The sequence below is a fragment of the Periplaneta americana genome, chromosome 11, assembly GCF_040183065.1.
Source record: "Periplaneta americana isolate PAMFEO1 chromosome 11, P.americana_PAMFEO1_priV1, whole genome shotgun sequence".
Classification (NCBI taxonomy): domain Eukaryota; kingdom Metazoa; phylum Arthropoda; class Insecta; order Blattodea; family Blattidae; genus Periplaneta; species Periplaneta americana.
This window is the reverse complement of record NC_091127.1, coordinates 79,730,486-79,749,393: the sequence shown is the minus strand read 5'-3', so window position 1 is coordinate 79,749,393 and position 18,908 is coordinate 79,730,486. Positions and strand designations below refer to the sequence as shown.

At 32.6% G+C, this 18,908-nt stretch overlaps 1 protein-coding gene across 2 annotated transcripts in view; it reads left to right on the top strand.

The window, feature by feature from the left end:
- Positions 1-18,908, top strand: part of LOC138709123 (26S proteasome non-ATPase regulatory subunit 2-like) — a 78,375-nt gene that overhangs the window by 39,343 nt on the left and 20,124 nt on the right. For both annotated transcript variants that reach the window (XM_069839659.1, XM_069839658.1), the window contains 2 exons: positions 12,067-12,318; positions 17,719-17,900. In XM_069839659.1, the coding sequence (XP_069695760.1) occupies positions 12,067-12,318; positions 17,719-17,900 (434 nt within the window). The remainder of the gene's footprint in view (positions 1-12,066; positions 12,319-17,718; positions 17,901-18,908) is intronic.

Below are 18,908 nucleotides of genomic sequence, written 5' to 3'. Positions count from 1 at the left end.
TTTTGGAATTTATATCTATTCAAAATATTGTTTTATATAATGACAATAAGGCTAAATATTCACTGTTCAGAAGATTACAGCTTTCTTTTTCTGCATTTTCTTTTACACTGGGCATCAGGTACAACACGAGCTAAAGTCCAACAATAGTCTGCTAGCATATTGGTACACCATTGTCCTTGGTATCTTTTTTTCCATAGTTGAAATTTCTTGATGGAAGCGCTCATCATGATCATCACTGAAATCGCACAATTCTCGGGAAAAAAAGTCAAGATGTGAGTGAAGGAAGTGAATTTTCAGGGAAATTTTACAACCCCTAGTTTAATACGCCAACAGTAAGTTTTTCACTAGTTATTCATAGTTCTCACTTCTACAGTTATCCAGAAAATTAATTCAACCTCCTTGAATGCAATCCAGACGGCTGTCTCTTTTCCTTCCAGCAAAGATTCGAAGTGATTGTCAATTATTTCTCTAATTTGTGGTCCATTGAGAACTCCCTCTTTTATTTTTGAATCACTAATAGCAGGAAATGTTAAGAAATGCGCGCTGGTCCGAGTCCTCATGGAGGAAGAAATTTTCTCATGAAATTTCGGCCAGTGTATGGGACCGGTGCCCACCTAGCATCGTGTTGCACTTGGGGATCTATGATAGGTAGCGAAAGCCGGTTGCGAAAGCTAGATATAACGACTGGGGGAATCATCATGCTAACCACACGATACCTCCATTCTAGTTGGATGATCGTCCACCTCTGTTTTGGCATGTGGACGTGAGGCCAGCAGCCGGCTGGTCGGTCTGGGGTCTTCACGGTGTGTAGCGCCACGGATTATTACTAGCAGGTGATTTTTCCTGGATATTTTTAAATGCTTCAGTTTTATAATTTATCCCTTTAACAAAATTCTTCATTAACCCTAACTTATTGTGTAAAAGGGGTAAAATTACTTCGCTTTGAGGTACAAGGGGTTGATGTATAATATTTTTCTTCCTTGGCTCTAGTGATTGTCGTTTTATTTTATAATGCTTATCTCGAGTGCGAGTCCACACCTGTGGAGTAACAGTCAGCGCGTCTGGCCGCGAAACCAGGTGGCCCGGCTTCGAATTCCGGTCGGGGCAAGTTACCTGGTTGAGGTTTTTTCCGGGGTTTTCCCTCAACCCAATACGAGCAAATGCTGGGTAACTTTCGGTACTGAACCCCGGACTCATTTCACCTGCATTATCACCTTCATTTCATTCAGACGCTGAATAACCTAGATGTTGATACAGCGTCATAATATAACCCAATAAAATAAAATAAAATAAAATATCTCGAGCGCGACTGTCCAATTCGTACAGCAAGCAGCAAAATTTTGGCCTAATTGCATTCCAAAAAGCAATGCTACAATCTTCAAATCCGCACATATAAACCATTCGTACTTTGAATATCATTAAAGCACACTTTAAAGAAATACACGTCTTACACAGAATACTAACACCACAGAAATATCCTGGTAAACTGAAGCGTTTTCATACGGCGAACCTGTTTCTTCCCCTCCAAATGGAACCGAAAAGGGCAATAAAACAATTTCCGCTTCTAGAAATGGTTTTGACATGGTGATATATTGCAAAATATAAACTACAGTAATGTAATTAAAGCTCACCGTGAAAGAAATGCACATCTCAAGTAAAATCAGGTAAACTCAAGTGAATTTATACCGCGAACCTGTTTCACTCCCTCGAAATAGACTCGTAGAAGGGCAAGAAAATAATTTCCCTTTCTACAAGTGCTTCTAACATGGTGCCCTACTTATACTAATATTGTTTTCACATAATGGGTCTTCACATTTGTAAAACAAAATAGTTACACACGAAATACGGTGATTTTTTAAATAAAATGCATAGAAAATTAATTATATTGTGCATCTCGAAAACCAGAAGTGATGGAACATTTTGCTTGTAATTTTTTAATTCAGGAGGTCGAAATTAGCAAGAATTTGTTAGTTTTATGTCCGGCGCAAAATGACTGTTGACCAGTGTAATTTGTAGTAAGCCTAATTCTCTGCTCTACACTATCACACATTATTGATTTAATATATTATTTTTCTTTATTTTGAGTCGTGAAGTAGTCATAAACATAAAAAAATGACCTTTGTGCAGTACATTTTAATTTTTAGACTCTTTCAATCGTATAGATTTTTAGGAGCTTGCGTCCTTAGGAAATAATAACCAAATACAATATAATTTTTCATATAGACAGTCCTCTATTATTGACGCCATTTTCCAGCCTAGGCCAGTTTTCCAATCCCACAGCCGAGTCATTCCATGTCAAATCGCACAAAATTATACAAATTTTTACCTTCATATTTCTGATTGCGTTTATATTTTTTTTACCAACTCTATGGATCTCATAAACCAACAAGTGTATTTTTATTTCCTCCTAAGTCCACATGTTTTTAAAATATTACATGTTAAAATTCGTTAAAAATGTCGCACAATGCAACATTTAAAGCGTCATATTTCTGACGATATTGATGTTAAAATTTTTTTGAAAAATGCATTTAAAAGCTTAAAGTACTGTCTTTTATTAAATATTTACTAACTAATTTTAATATAATTATTTCAAATATTTTTTATAATTCAATTTTTAAAACATATACATCAATGTGAAATAGCCCTATTAAAAATCTAAAAAAATGCCTACTAGGTGCACTGAAGTATTCTTAATAATTCCAGAAAAAATCAGAATGGGATCTCCAATAGTTTAATGGAAATTTAATTACTTATGACAGAATGTGTAGCGGTCGGTGCAGCAGCAGTGGACGGGAAGCATTAAAGCGCGCTAAGAGGTTTATCGGCACTGGATAATTGACTGAACGTTGCAACATTACACCCAGTACGGATCAAGTTACTCGAGGAAACACTGCTAATTTACTTATTATGATATCTTCAAATAATTGTACATTATGCTTTTCAAATGTTTCTTTTCATTCACATTTTAAATTTTAATTCGCCTACCTTCTTTCTTGAAAGAAAATTGTTTTACTAAATCTTCAGTTTTTGACAACGAAATGAAAGAATATAATTTTAATGTACCAGTTATTGGTTTTAGATTATGGTATCTGGCCTACAAATTTTCAGTGTGGTTTTTGTGCTTATTGAATGGACAAAATATAAATGACACGTTAGAAATGTTTTTTGTGACTAATCAGTTTTTTATTTTTTTGTGTTGTTATAGGATCTTGTATAGGCTAACTCTCGTGGCAAGTCTTTTAACAGTATCTCCAATGCCAACACATGGACCTTTACCATGCGACATTGCAAAGAAGTGTCATTCAGCACTAATTCCATAATGGTCTTCATGCAAGCAATTATTTAAAATTTTTTTTTTTTTTTTTTTTTTTTTGTGTTGTGAACTTGATCCATTGGAAAAGTAGATGATTTTTTTCATATCGTTGAATTCTTGCTTTAAGAAATTGATTGCTTCAGATTGAAAAAAGTGAAAGGGATCGGTGTCATGTTTCATGGTTTCTGCGATGACATTACTTTTGTAACGAATTTCTGTATCTCCTTTGAAATATACTACGAAAGGATTTATATATTTATTTATTTATTTATTTAAATATACAGAATAAAGAATATAATTACAAACAAGAGAAATAGAAATAAAATAATACAATCAATATAAAAAAGGAGATGCAGTAGTATTAACAAAATTTGAGACCAAATGAGCAGCGCTCGTGTTCGGTCACAGTTCAGATGTAATATTAATAGGCCTATAAGAGAATATAAAATAAAATAAAGTAGGAAGTAAAATTAAAATTGTACTGCATTGTGGCTTGGCATATGTTCCAATGCACACCTTGTATTGAATCTTGTATTACAAATGAATAATTTTCAGAAAAGTCTGCAATAACTATGTAATTTTCAGGTTGTACTTTCTTTGCATTCCGTCAAAAATAAAATATGGCTGACTTTTGAATGGATGATGATGCATCTTCTACATGAAAAACTTAACATGCTAAGGAGCCTTTTACTTTTGAAACTTTTCACGGGGGTATCGTTTTGTTGTATCTTTCTTTTCTTGATAGGGGATTCTATTGACATCAAACTCTTGTTTAATTCCTCAATATTACTGATTTCTAGCACTGTATCCATAGAACTGCTAGAAGAAATACTGGGATAATCACTTTCTCTGTCCGCACTTTCATTTGATTCATGTTTATTAATATCACAAGAACTACCGGCTTCACATATAATTTCACCTGACCTATGCGGAAATAGATTGATTTTTACGGAACAAATCACATATTTGCAAACTCAAAGACTCCTTTAAATTGAGCTTTATCAATAAGTCTCGACTTACGCGTCTTAGTGTACTTTTCTTTTTAAAAGCGTGATTAGGAAGGTAAATGGATTTAAACACTTGAAGAGCACAGGAAAAGAACGTGCTTTGTCCACTTTATCAAATTTTTCAGGAGAGCAATTTCAAAGTTTGAAACCGAATTCCATGGATACTAACGGAGATATTAATGAACACTTAAGTCAGTATGAAAGAACAGGTTATCTGAATGAATTTGAATTTAAGTTTGCATCCTTATTTTTGAAAATTGTAGTTTTATTGACATTTACGTAAAGTAATGTCATAAGTTACAGGGAAAAAACGTGCTTCTTATGTACGGAGGGATTAATTTTAGATTAAATATTACAAGTAAAGCTGTTTTCTTCCGGAAACGTGTTTGTATGTCTGTTTGTGCGTATTGTGTGTATAGAAATTTTGAATTAACATTCAGAATTTCAAAATCACGGGATTGACAAACCTTTAAATGATAACATAACGTTAAACATTTTCTCTTTCCTTTTTTAACTTTTTCTGTAATGAAGTGGAGTGGGGAATAATAATAATAATAATAATAATAATAATAATAATAATAATAATTAATAATAATAATAATTAATAATAATAATAATAATAATTAATAATAATAATTATAATAATAATAATAATAATTATAATAATAATAATAATAAGAATAATAATAGTAATAGTAATAATAATAATAATAATAATAATAATAATAATAATAATAATCACTTTTGTCACAAAATGCGCAGGGCCTCATAAGAATAAAACAAGATCAATTCTGTCCCGAAACACATAAGTTATAATAATAATAATAATAATAATAAAGATCACTTTTGGATGAACTAATTAAAGGCACAAAGCCTAATAATAATAATAATAATAATAAAGATCACTTTTGTGCAATTTTGTCCCAAAATGCACAGGACATAATAATAATAATAATAATAATAATAATAATAATAATAATAATAATAATAATAATAATAATGCTCACTTTTGACTCAAAATGCACAGAGCCTAATAATAATAATAATAATAATAATAACCACTTTTGTTCAAAACTGCACAGGACCTAATAACAATAAAAATCACTTTTGACCCAAAATGCACAGCCCAGTCTAGTGTGGAAGGTTTGTGTAAAACACTCTATCTTCGTGTCCACGAAATTCCTTCAAAATCTGGAGGTCCTAATACTTTTCCTTCGATATTACCAGAGAAGTTTCTTTGTTAGAAATAATGTTACCGATAGTTAAATAATTAGCAGATATAAAATAAATTATTCAAAATAATTTGTGTTTTGCCTCTGTAAGCAGGACATGGGTATTCTTCAGATTGCTGCTCTCGAAATCGCAGTGAAGCTCTAACCACCGATGAAATCCTAGTTCCATTACACATATCACGATGTTGAATGAGGTGAGGGTGTTCTTTTGTGATGATTACCCCTCTGATGGGCCTTGTAAGAAATGAATATTTCCTCAAATATTTCTTCTGCAAAAATGACTCCCAACTTCCCATCATATCTTGATTGAACACCACAACATCAAAAGGCGTAGGTTTACTTCGAGCTTGTACCATGATCCGCACCCAACCCATTGGAAGTTCTGCTACTGCTTTTGTATTAGTTAGTCCTATATTTTATTACATTCCATAAACGAATGTTTCATTCTGTTCATAAGTTTCAATTCGTTCACAAGATAATTAAGATACTTCAGAACAATATAATTCTTGCTCTGGCCTGAACATGAATCACAAAAATTTTCAAGATATCCGCTTTGTTGTCCATTATTCCTGTCACAAAGTGATTTAAAAAGGATACGACTTCATTGGCTCCTTTTCTACCATTATCTTCAGTACAACTAAAAAACACTGAAATTTCATCTGAAATTTGATGAATATTGAAAGAGTAAACAGATAATTGCCTTCTGTAATACTAATAGACATCATTGATACTAATGTACGGTAAGCATACATTTTTTTGTAGTCCATGGAAATTGCTTCTGTTTCTTCAAACTTCCGACTTCTTAAACGAACATTCCTCTTTCTGGTATAAAATATTTCAACTTTGAGTTTATGGACCTTGTTGTTACTGGTGATCTTGTTAATTTATTCCAAAACTTGTTTCTTCATGTTGCCATCTAAATTATTTTCAGTCAGTCTTGCATTCAGCACTTCCATCTCAGCTGTGTACTTATCATATGCATGTATCACTCCTTGGATATCCAAATGCTATATTGAATTTGGTGTTGAACATTATTCTGTATGTTTCATATGAAATTATTAAATTTTGGTATTTTTTCTTGAACATTTCATACATCTTTTTCACTGATAGTTCTTCTGGGAGATACAATTTATTGGTCCTTCCATTGCTGTAATGACTGATCGCTTTCGATAAACTGGAATTATTGTAATGAGCCCAGTCATATGTAATGATTGTTGATTCCAGTCTTCTAAATCATTAAATTGCCTTTTAATACTTGATCTTTCTTTAGCACTTACTTCCTCGAAACACTTTAACTAACAGTTGCAGTCTTCTCCTACTTCATATGATTGAACCCTTAATTTCTTCATGACTGCAGTCATTCTCCATCGTACTTTCTTTTTCTTAACACTGTTAGGAGTCGAAGGTCTCTGAGTTCCATCCTCAGATGAAGTACTCAACATTCAATAATATAACAATATTAATAATAATAATAATAATAATAATAATAAAATTTAAGTGACAAATTTACAACACTTATACTTCTAAACTGAATTTCTCAAACTAAAAAGATTTATACTTGTACATAAAGTTTATGCAGCAAGAACGAATTTTCTCATTATAACAATAATGAAAAACAATGGAATATTATTTTACTCCAATTCCCTTCTTCCTGCTATAACATGCATGCCAATCCGTAAGGAAACTAAAAATTGAATCACAGAAACAGAGGACAGAGCACATTATTTCCCTGTAGTGAGAGGACTTAGCACGTTCTTTCCCTGTACGCCAAATCTAAAATCTCTTGTAGCACTTCGACTATTCACATTTTCACATTGGTCGATTAATAACTTTAAACTACAATGAATCCTGCATCTCATAGCATGCATAACTCATTTTTGAAAAAAAGTGGACAAAGCACGTTCTTTTCCTGTGCTCTTCACTTGTTATATATTACGCGATCTTTACCATCACTCATGTTGTATAGAAGTCACGTCACTGCGCGAAATTCAAACCCAAACGGATTATTTTTCTCTCATGCCATCTGTTTACTGCCATAAAGTTTACTGCCTTACCCAGTCTTGCTATCATCAAACACTTGGCTATATTACAGTATAAACTGTGAAGGGCTTCCCCTCTTAGCTGAGCTGACAATAATAAAATAATTTTAGATAAGATATTTACTGTTCCTTAAGGTATTAATCATTTGATGATTAGTATGGTGACATCAGATGCAACGGGAAATTTCCACGGGCAGCCTTCTAGCCTATGGCTGCAAGCAGTTCATTAGCTGGGCATCGCGAGCGCGTGCATGCCTCCGGAAAATAAATTGTTACAAATGTATGGGTGCCGATCCCATATTTATAAATGCAGTAGTTTACAGATAATACATCAGCGAACAAGTCTATATTTTTTTCAGATTTTTAACATGGCTATTTAATATAGTAATTTTGCTTTGAAAAAGAAATGATTAAAAAAATAGGCCAAATTTTAAATTTATTTATGGTAGGCCTAAAGTAATAAAAAGTGTTGTATTTAGTCTTTCAAATGCGCCAAACCGCAAATCTCAATTATATGTAGACACAGAGTTCCAAGCGAGTTTATGTAACAATGCGTGCATAATTTGAGTAACTTCAAATATTCATAACTACACAAATAATTAATAATTGTGAAAATAAAAAAATACGGGTCTCCTTATTTGATGTCTGGAATTCATGAAAAAAAATTCGACCATTTCCGAGAAGGTCGTGTTTTATTGCTGTGCGATTTGACGTGGAATGACTCAGCCAGCAAATCAGTTGTCGCGAGCAGACAGTTTTAAGCTGTCGCGAGGCATTGTAAAGCAAAACGTAGCGTCGCGTCTGATTCTGTGTGCACCCAGCCTAAGGGTGCAAGTGTAAGTGGAAATCTAGTATGTGAAAGTGAAAGCGTGGGGGGGGGGAAATAAAAGAGGAATAGAAGAAGAAATAAATAGAAAGAAAGACAGAGTCAGAAATAAGGCAGAGACGAACAGTAAAGAAAAGTCAGAATTTGCGACAGTTGAGGATTTAGCAGAGATATTTGATATGTGTAAAAAAAATTGGGGTTGTGATCAAAAAGTGCAAGTATAGTGAAACTGGAAAAGATCGAGAAGTATAGTGGAGAGAGAAAGTGTATAAGCAGATGTGTAAAATAAAATATTAGTATTTATAGGAAGTGAGAATAGTGACAATGGATTAGGTGTAAGCAGAATAGTGTGAAAGTGAAAGTGAGCGCAAATAGAAATGAGTGAAAATAGTGAGAAGGGGTTTAGAGAAATGAAGAAGTGTCAGCATAAAGTTAGTACTAACATTTGAATGTTGGAACAGTAATTGAATAAAAGGTCAGTGAACAAATAGGCAAATAATTCAATATGATAATTTATAGAGAAAAATTGAAATTGAGATTTTAGTGAATAGTAGTTAGAGGAAAAGGGGGGTGTGAAAGGAGTATATAATATTAGATATATTAGGATTAATGAACAAATAGAGAATAGCAAATGAAATGTAGGGAAATACTGAAGGGGAGATTGACCAAGTAATAAAAAAAAGGTACATAGCGGAATTGGGAGTATGTGTGTAGACGTATACTGCTAATAATGTGTTATTGTAATAATATGTTAATGGTGGCACCGGATACAGAAATGTGAGGTACACCGTTACATGTAAAGAAGTGCTGTGAAGAAATATATATCATATCATATTACAGAATAATTATGATAAAACTTAATAATAATGATTTTACAATTAGCTACATAAGAAAGTCAAGGGAACTATATTATTAAAGAGGACAGAAAATATCTATTTATATTTAGGCTTAGGCCTATATTTTATTTAAAATTATGTCAATATCTATTTTATTATAGCATACTGTACTTATGATGAAACTTAATAATATAAGAAGATTTTACAGTTAGCTACATATGAAAGCCATGGGAACTATAATTATTATCAAAAAGGAGGAGCAAAGAGAGTTAGGAATGTTAACAAAGAGGATACCGTATTCTGTTGGTGCTGCTGCCACCTACTGGCAAATTACTTGAAAAAGGCAGGGTGCGAATTAGCGGGGGGACGGGGGGGATTTCCCCATCTGTTGGAAAGTTATCCCCCTCTCATAAATTCATATTAACATCTCTGCCAGGGATAACTTGTATTCCCCTCTCACAAAATATAATTGTTTTAATACGAGTATATGTACTATAAGGTACAAAGTAAGCAAAGAAAATAATATTTCTGTATTATCATCACCAGCAAGCTGACAACAATCAATAACTTAGGAATTACACATCTTATCTTCAGCCTGTTCACGGATATAATTATTATTATTATTATGATCAAGATGGAAGACAAGCAACTCAGTGCTCCAAGCGTTGAGCCGTATCGAATGACGATAATAATAAGTTTATGTATGGTATTCTCTATCTGGGATTTTATTCCCCCTTCATCGGAAATCTTAATTCGCACCCTGGAAAAAGGCGTCAAATCAGATATTTTAAAAATATTAGGCATACAAGTTACAAAAAGGAGGACATTTCTCGATTTTTTAAAAATCCGCCCAGATCCCAGACAAAGCCCTAAAAAGTAGGACATGTCCGGATAAAAGAGGACGTCTGGTCACCCTATATGGTCACAGGTTTGATTTCGACAGTTAAGGAGCTGTTTTGATCTACAAAAATAGCTATACTTTCATAACTCTGAATCAGGTTTAGAGCCCCATTGCCTGAAAATTTACTATTATGTTGACATCTATGTAGGAATCAGCAGCAACTGATTGGCTGAGGCAAGTTAGACCGGGCCTCAGTCACGTGGCTTACTTAAACTCAAATTTTGTATTTTTATACTACATATGATACAAGTTATTTGAATGAAGCATACCATGTTGTAGAAGTACCGGTATTTGAAAAACTTTGCGATGTATATAGATCTATCTTGGAGTAAAATTTATTCCTGAGGCCGAAATGTTCTGGCTGGATCTAGATTCTGCATGTTGTATGTTTTCACGGGCTTTGAATTTGCACTTGGAAAGCTGCAATTGAGACATATTTTTTTATGGTCTCGTGAGCATTCCTTGTCAATTATATACTAGAATATGGCTGCTCATATTTAATGGATATTTTGAAAGCAAAAAATAAGTGGCCAATGCAACAATTTTGTTTTGATGTTTTCGAGTAATTTTGAACATTTCATTAATACATTTGGTTATAAAATAGCAAAACAGGGTACCTACAATTAGAGTGCAAGAGATATTTACAAGGTTGCAATGTCTTATTAAGATACTCAGAAATCAATTGGGCACAGTACTGCAGAAATATGTGAAATTGTTAAAGGAAAGTGTCAAGAGACGTTAAAATAATGACATTACCTCTATTCCAGCATAACCTCAAGATTTTGAATGCGAATGATGTACAGTACTTGCATATCTCATCTGGCCTTTAGATATAATACCGGTAATTAATATAAATTGATTAGAAAAATACATTCTTAGGCCCGAATGTTTGGCAAAATATCCTTTTTTACTGGGTGGAAGTAAATCATTATTTTCATGTGATCTGGGGTAAATCAAAGTGATAGAGCCAATTTTTATTTTGCATTTGTTAAGGTGTTTCTTACTAATTCAATAATAAATGCCCTTTTTTTTGTCATTTTAAAGCAATATTTCTTGTTTATTTGCAATTCTCTAATTAATTGTAATGTAATGTGTATGAAATTTAAATACATGAAACAATGATACACTTTAGTAACAATAGTAAATAAAAGTAATTTATTTCGGTGCTTAATCTGCTGATAAATCGTGCTTTAATACTATTGGTGTAATATGAATAATGATCGACAAAAATATGTCATGTCTTCACAATACCAACAATCAGCTTTATAATTTTAAATATTAAGACCGTTCTCATAGAAATAATTGTTACGTAGCATTTTCAATTGTTTGCATTGGTATTTTCAAATCTTACTGTTACATTTTTGTGCTACATGTGATTGAGTGAGAAACAGTCAGTTATTGTCAGGTGACAAGGTATAAAATCGGTTATGGTAGCTAGAATTCCTGAATTCAGTAAATCATTGAAAAGTAAACTTCATGCTTACGTTAGTGAATTTGGTGTCCGAGTGTTTTCAATTGATGGAACAGTTTTGTTATCTAAGGTTTGTGAAAAGACAGTTAATCACAAAAAAAGAAAAGTATAGTCAGCATGTGTCAACTACGAAGTAAAAATGTGTGTTATGTTGATATAATTTAAATTTATTGCTAAAAGATATGCCTTTTTAAAATTTACTTATAATGCCTTTTTCAAAGTTTATTGTGCTTTTTTTTTTTACGTTTTTATTGCCTTTTTTGCCTGTCTATTTTAACTGTTATAAATGCCTAAACATCCGAGCTGTACTAACTTAATGATAAAGGAATTTATAGAGATGCTATAACACTACTGCTCTACTTTTACTTTGCAGTTCTATTTACGGATTAGTTACCGGTACCTGTCTTTACTACATAAGTTGTAATCTGATTGAATTCATAGGTTTAGGGTTGGCATATGCGGGCTCATATAGAGACGATATCTTGGGTCTGCTATTGCCTGCACTCACAGATCCTAAATCTACACCAGAAGTGATTGGACTCACTGCAGCTGCATGTGGACTCGTAGCTGTAGCTACATGTGATTATGACGTGACGTCCTCCATCTTGCAAGTCCTTTTTGACGCCAATGAGGCAGATCTCGGCAATACACACTTTCGATTTCTGCCCCTTGCATTAGGACTGTGTTACCTTGGTAAGTGACTGGTTTCATTTTCGATTTAATAGTATAATTGCGATTACATGAGATTAATGTATTTCAATTGGAGTACAATGGATTTATGGTCATTTTAATTATTCTTAATTAATTTCTGAATGAAATGAAGCCTTCGGAGTTAGTTCTATGCAAGTTCTTCAGAGATACTGTGGATATAAGAAACCTGCAGCATTTCCAAATTATTTTCTTATTTTTTAACTCTTCATAAATGTTTTCTTTCTTCATATTTATTTATCGTTTTATTCATATTTCTTACCCATTTATTTATTTAATTCGTATATTTATTTATTTCTTCATTCGTTTATTTAATTTACATATTTATTTGTTTATTTATATTTTAATATTTAATTTACATTTTTCTTTGTTCATATTTTAAATCCTTTACCCTTTCTTCTCTCTTCTTTCTTTCATTTATTTCCTTTTTCTTTCTTTGTTTGCTCATGGTAATACCACAGTCTAGTATATACGGCGCGAAGCTTGAGTTGTTAGGGTACTAGGATCAATAGACTTTGCCGATACTATTTCACATTGTCTGTGATGAGACGATAGTAGCGATCCTAGTGGTTAGCAACTATCTATGGATGCATATTCCCTACGTATTGAGCTTCGTGACTGTATATACTAGACTGTGGTAATACTTTATTTATTCCTTCTTCTCCTTATTTTGCATCATTCTTTATTTCCTTTCTTATCTGTTATTTCTTTCATACATTCTTTATTTCTCCGTATTTTTCTTTCTTACCAACGTTATTTTTTGTTTGCTTCTTTCTTTGTGTTTCTTCTTCTTTCCTTTCTTTTTTTTTATTTATTTAGTTTTTCTCTCTCCTTTACTTTTTTCCTTTTTTCTTTCTTTCTTTCTTTCATTCTTTCTTCCTTTTAAATTCTTTCCCTTAATTTTCTTAATTTCTTCATGTTTCCTTTCTTATTGGTGGTTGAGTTTCGGTATCTCAGACATTTAGAGGTTGGCAGAAAAGATTTTATTTCAAGTACCCAGGGCTGGGCAGTATTTGAATTACATGTATTTGAAATACGTAATTTAAATACATTTGTATTTTGTAATATGTAAGGATTTTCGAAAGTATTTTGTATTTAAATACATAAAATTGATGTATTTTGTATTTCAAATACTCAAAATACTTTTTTCTTCTTCTTGTCCTTCAAGTTTTGGATTTGGATTTGAAGAATGAACTTTTGTCTTATTTGCCTACCCATTTCAGATGTGGTAGCCATACACTTAGTTTTCTTGCCACAACTGATTTCCTTAATGCCATAAAGAAATCTCCAACAGCATCAAGGATCCATCACCTAACACTCGCTAAATGTTCAGCATTATGGAATGCGTCTGGGGGACCCAAATCCTCAGAAATTAGATTAGACGTCTTGAAATATTCATTCAAGTTTCCTTGCCCAACTCGATGGAATTCTCTTTATGACTCTATCTCTCAAATACTGCAATTCAAACATGATAAACAGTATATGTGAAAAACTGGGATTGCCAATCTTCAAAGATATTGAGTTTCAGTACTGTACCTTGAAGAATATTGTGCAGTTCTGAAACCCATTGCCATAGCCCTTGATTTAAAGCAAAATGAGAAGACGTGCTATTACGGTCAACTTTTGTCCACATTAATTTCCCTCTAAAACAAATTACATATTTTGTTATCTAGCAATCTACGCTATCTATTCCAAGTAACTCCAATCCTAATAAGTTTGCTTTCATCAAGATTTAAAGCTTTGTTTGATTTGACCCCAGAAGCAAATTGAGCTACTTTGGCAGCTTGCTTCCACCCATCATTGAAGATGAGATGGCTGCCTGACACTGCCTCACCAAATGATAAGAAGAGAATACAGAATATGTGCGTGAAATCAGCTGAGCAGTTCTCTGCTACACCTTTGGTCAGTTCAGACGATGAAAACAATTTTTATGTTTTCAACTCAAGTACAACAGACTTTGAAAATCAAAAAGAAAAGAACTTATCTACTGTGGAGTATGAGCTCATACAATTCTTCAATGGCAAACGGACAACCCTATGCACTCCAGAGAATTACCTAACAGTGAAAAAAGCTTTTATAAAGTATAATACAAGTTTGTGTTCCTCTGCGCCTGTAGAAAGACTGTTCTGTTTTGCAAGATTTATGCATTTACAAGCAAGGGGATCCTTATCTGATAAACTTCTTGAGAAACTGGTTTTTTTGAAAGGGAGCAGTAATTATTCATATGTAGCATAATATCATTGCTGACTGGGTAAAGGAAGAATGTTCAGTTACAGTGTTTATATAAAACTTCGAGATAAAAATACTTTTAATGTTAGTATGATATTTTAGATTTTCAGTAATATTCTTATTTCTTTAGGCCTATATATTGTATTGAGTATTTGAAATGCAAATGTATTTTGGTGAATTTTTTAAAAGTATTTTGTATTTGTATTTCAAATACAATTTTTTGAAGTATTTTGTATTCGTATTTGAAATACTTGGATGTCAGTATTTTGCTCAGCCCTGCAAGTACCTATAACTTGAAAATTGTTAAACTGATTTTTTTATACTGTCTTCCGTCTATTCCATTTTTCTGCATTTTTGCGTATATGCCAGGGATGTAGAACTGAGAGACAGAGAGTGTGTGGAAGCATGGGAGAAGCGTTGGTTCTCCTTTCACTGGTGATGAATGGCGTCTCCATGATCTACAACCATGTGGCAGATTACAACAAACTGGTGCTCACAAACAAAATGACGAAAGGATTTACGGTCCCAATAGTTATAACACTAAAGTTAACCAATAAATTTGAATTAATTACCTTACATACATTGGATTATGGTGTGTAAACGAATACAACACGTTTATATGTAAAAAGAAAAATACATCTAGAAATATTTAATGTACAGTTTCTCATTTAAATTCAATTGGTTAAAGTGAACTGATTATACGACGTTCAGTAATTGTTTAAACAAAACATGTTGTAGTCTTAGCAGATTAGGGAAACTTTAGTCATGAATAAAATGACTTACGGAGCCTACTTCCTATCAAAACATATTGCTAGAAACAGACTAAATCTTATTCTTGTATTGGTGTCTAGACCTGTGTAGTACGACTGTATGTAAAAATTAAATCATTCATGACATTTTTAAAAGTATAAAAGTGCGTAATTTCTAGTTTAAGTGAAATTGACTATATTGATCTCATAATAAAAACCAAAGTAAATCTAATTTCTCATGTGAATATAAAAGGAAAATCATTCCTGTAATTAATTTAGCTTTAACTACAACATGCCCCATTTCTCTGCATTATTTTTTTGTTCGTCCATTTCATTACATTAGGCTATACTGAAGATATGTATAGCCTGAGAATGGAAATCAGATGTGCATCTGTCAATTTAGAGTGATCACTCTTAATGAAGTTCATTTTCGAGACTTTTTGCTCACATACGCATGTAGAACCAAACGAGGAGCTTGGAATCAAAATGTGTTATGTCCACAAATTAAAACTTTTCAGGAAAGTCGAAAAACTAAAAGCGCCTGAACTTCTGATAAATTTAAAGGTTTGAAAGCAATAGCATATTTAGAATTATACACAAAATTTGGTGATACTAGTGCGGAAAATAAAAAAAAAAATTAAGTTTTGAAAATCATGTACTTAATTCTATTTGTTCCGAAATTACGGACTGAAATGGTTTTGTTACAAACATATATATTCAAAACACTCATTTAAGTAGAATTTTTTTAAAATTGTGACCACATTCCTTTCCAAAGGCATTTTATACAAATGGAAAGTTAACTTGAAGACAGTTATTATATGATTTCCATGCGTTACGAACTGACATTCAGAATACATTTTTCTATAAAAAAAATCTTGTTCAAAATATATGATATATATTTAATAAATTAAATTTGACCACATGGTTTAAAGAAGAAAGTATTGGAGGTTATGTTAATTTAGAAAATGCGTTTCAAAAACAAAATTAGTGTCCTATATTGAATGTAGTATTTTTTGTTACGCACTGACATAAATGTAAACTCGTTTTACAGTTGACCATGTTCTTTTCTCAATTTCTCTAAAAGTTCAGCCCGAAAATGATTTTCAAAAAATCCAGTTGGAGAAGAAGGTTTTAGCTTTCATGTACAAAAAACCAAATTCACTTATACTTAATAAGGAACTATACAAATTTTCGGCTAAACCCGGCAGCAGACATTTTATAGGGGATTAACCTTGCCTAACTGCAATGTTCTTGGAAGGGAGAGGGATGCTGTAGGTACATCAACAAGATTTTTTATTTTTATTTTTTTTTCACAATTAGGCCTGTCATTACTCCGGACGCACCGCAGCCATAGGCTTATATTATGTTTATGATTTAATACCGATTCATCAGCCCTGTTACCTTGATTAAGATGTACAGTCCGGTTATAGAACTCAGTTCAAAATTGACCGACAAGATTACAAGCAAAATGTTGGGTTCATCTTCCCCGTCATATATCACCCGCAGAAAAAGAAGCCAGCGAGAATGTGCAAAGTTTTTAAATCTCACAAGAAACAAAACGAAATAACGTGGCAGTGCAAGCAATATTTGGTGCTGGAGTTTTTCGAAGTTTACCATACTGTTCAAAATGATTAACCAAATTATGAGTTTAATACCACAACTGTAGTAAAAAAGACCCATGTTTATTGCAGACGACCTCTACCTGGTTTTAAATACCACATTACAGCACCACTATCAACTCATTGCCTGCGTGTGGAGATTTAAATAGAGATTCCAGGCAATACATGCATCCTTTAAAATCTTACCGCATGGACTTAACGGTAACTACAAACAAAACTTTAGAACAGAGTCAACATTGAAAATTTGTTAAAGATAGTTGGTGAATTAATTACGTTTATTCTGATGTACTGGTTTCGTTAGGAATATTAAGTTCATGGACTAAACATGGTTTGATCCATTCAGGGTGATGGACAGAATACATTCTAAATTAGACTCTCGATTTCAGGTTGGCTTTAAACAGGCTAAAAATGTGAATTGCAACAAATGTCAAATGTAGAATGATGAAGTGCAGATTTAAAAAAAAAAATATATATTTCCGATAAAATGTGAACTTAACGCATTTTGATTCCAAGCTCATTAACACAGAACTCATACATGCTTTGTGATTGTCTTGAATACAGAAGTATTCATTTTCCCATTGCTCTTTAAACTGATATTTTCCGAACAAACTGCATTGAATTCCACTACTAGACAGTGAATACAGATCTACTCTACCTTAGTTAGCATGTGAATTTTAGAGAAGGGATGAATGATGTAATCTGGCTTGTGACATATGCCACAACTTGTCTGCTCTGCATTGCTGCTATGTGCCTCAGTAATGACGTCTTTATTCTCATATTTATTGTAGGCAAGAAGGAAGCAATTGAAACAACTAGCGTTGCTCTTGAAGTTCTAGCAGATCCATTCAAATCCATGGCGCAGACAATGTTGCAGATATGTGCATATGCTGGGACAGGAGATGTTCTCCTTATACAGAAAATGTTACATATATGCAGTGAGCATTACGAGTTGGAAAACTCAAACAAAGAGGTAATTACTCTAATTTTGATAAATGTGATTCCATGAAAATTCGTCTTGAGTAACAAAGTTAGATAAAATGTAAACTATTAACACTTAAAATTTACATATTTTTCATCAAACTTCTCTTACCCAGGTTACAGAAAGAACTTCATACCACTCCTTTATCATTCTTACTGGCAGAAATAGTGGCAATATTATGAACTGCATGCTAAATATCTTTAAAAAAATGTAAATTTTTATTACTTAATGCCTATAATCATATACAATCTCGCTATCACGCTTGTGGAACATCCTCATAGACTGTCGGAATTTAGCAGTGTTCAAAAACAAACTTATTAAGCATTTTCTTACTGCGTAGAGTAGGTTTAATTTTTACTTAATTAATAAAAAATTTTCTTTCTTCTTAACTTCTACAATAAACTGTCTAGCCTTTATTAATCAGTTAATCTTTTAGTACTTTGATTTTTATTGTATTTATAAATTTAATATTAATTGTAATTATAATTGTAATTGTATTCCCCTGGTAAAGGGGAAGAGAAGGCCTGGATAACCTTACTTCTACCAAGTTAAATAAATAAATAAGTAAATAAGTAAGTAAGTAAATAAATAAATAATTTTGTAAAATAATATTACACTAAATTTATAATAACAATGTCGCATGTTTCATTTTTTTATCCATTAGTGGCTACTTGTCTTCGAGTCATTTACCCTGGCATCATCATTTATGAACAACACATCAAACCTGTAGTATTTTTTGCTGCTGTAGGTGTTACCTTTGGTGTGTCACGAGAGACAAACTAAATGGCACTGCACAATGATTATGATGAAGATTAATGGCATATTGATGGAATGTCAGTAGGAGAAATGGGAGTATCCCGCGAAAACCTACTTCCAAGTACCATCTTTATCCACCACAAATTATTATACTTTGGACCTCTCGGCATTTCAATCTTAGCCATCAGCGTAGAAAGGTGAAGCTCTAGCAGTTCGACAAAAGGAGCTCCAAATGTCATGTGT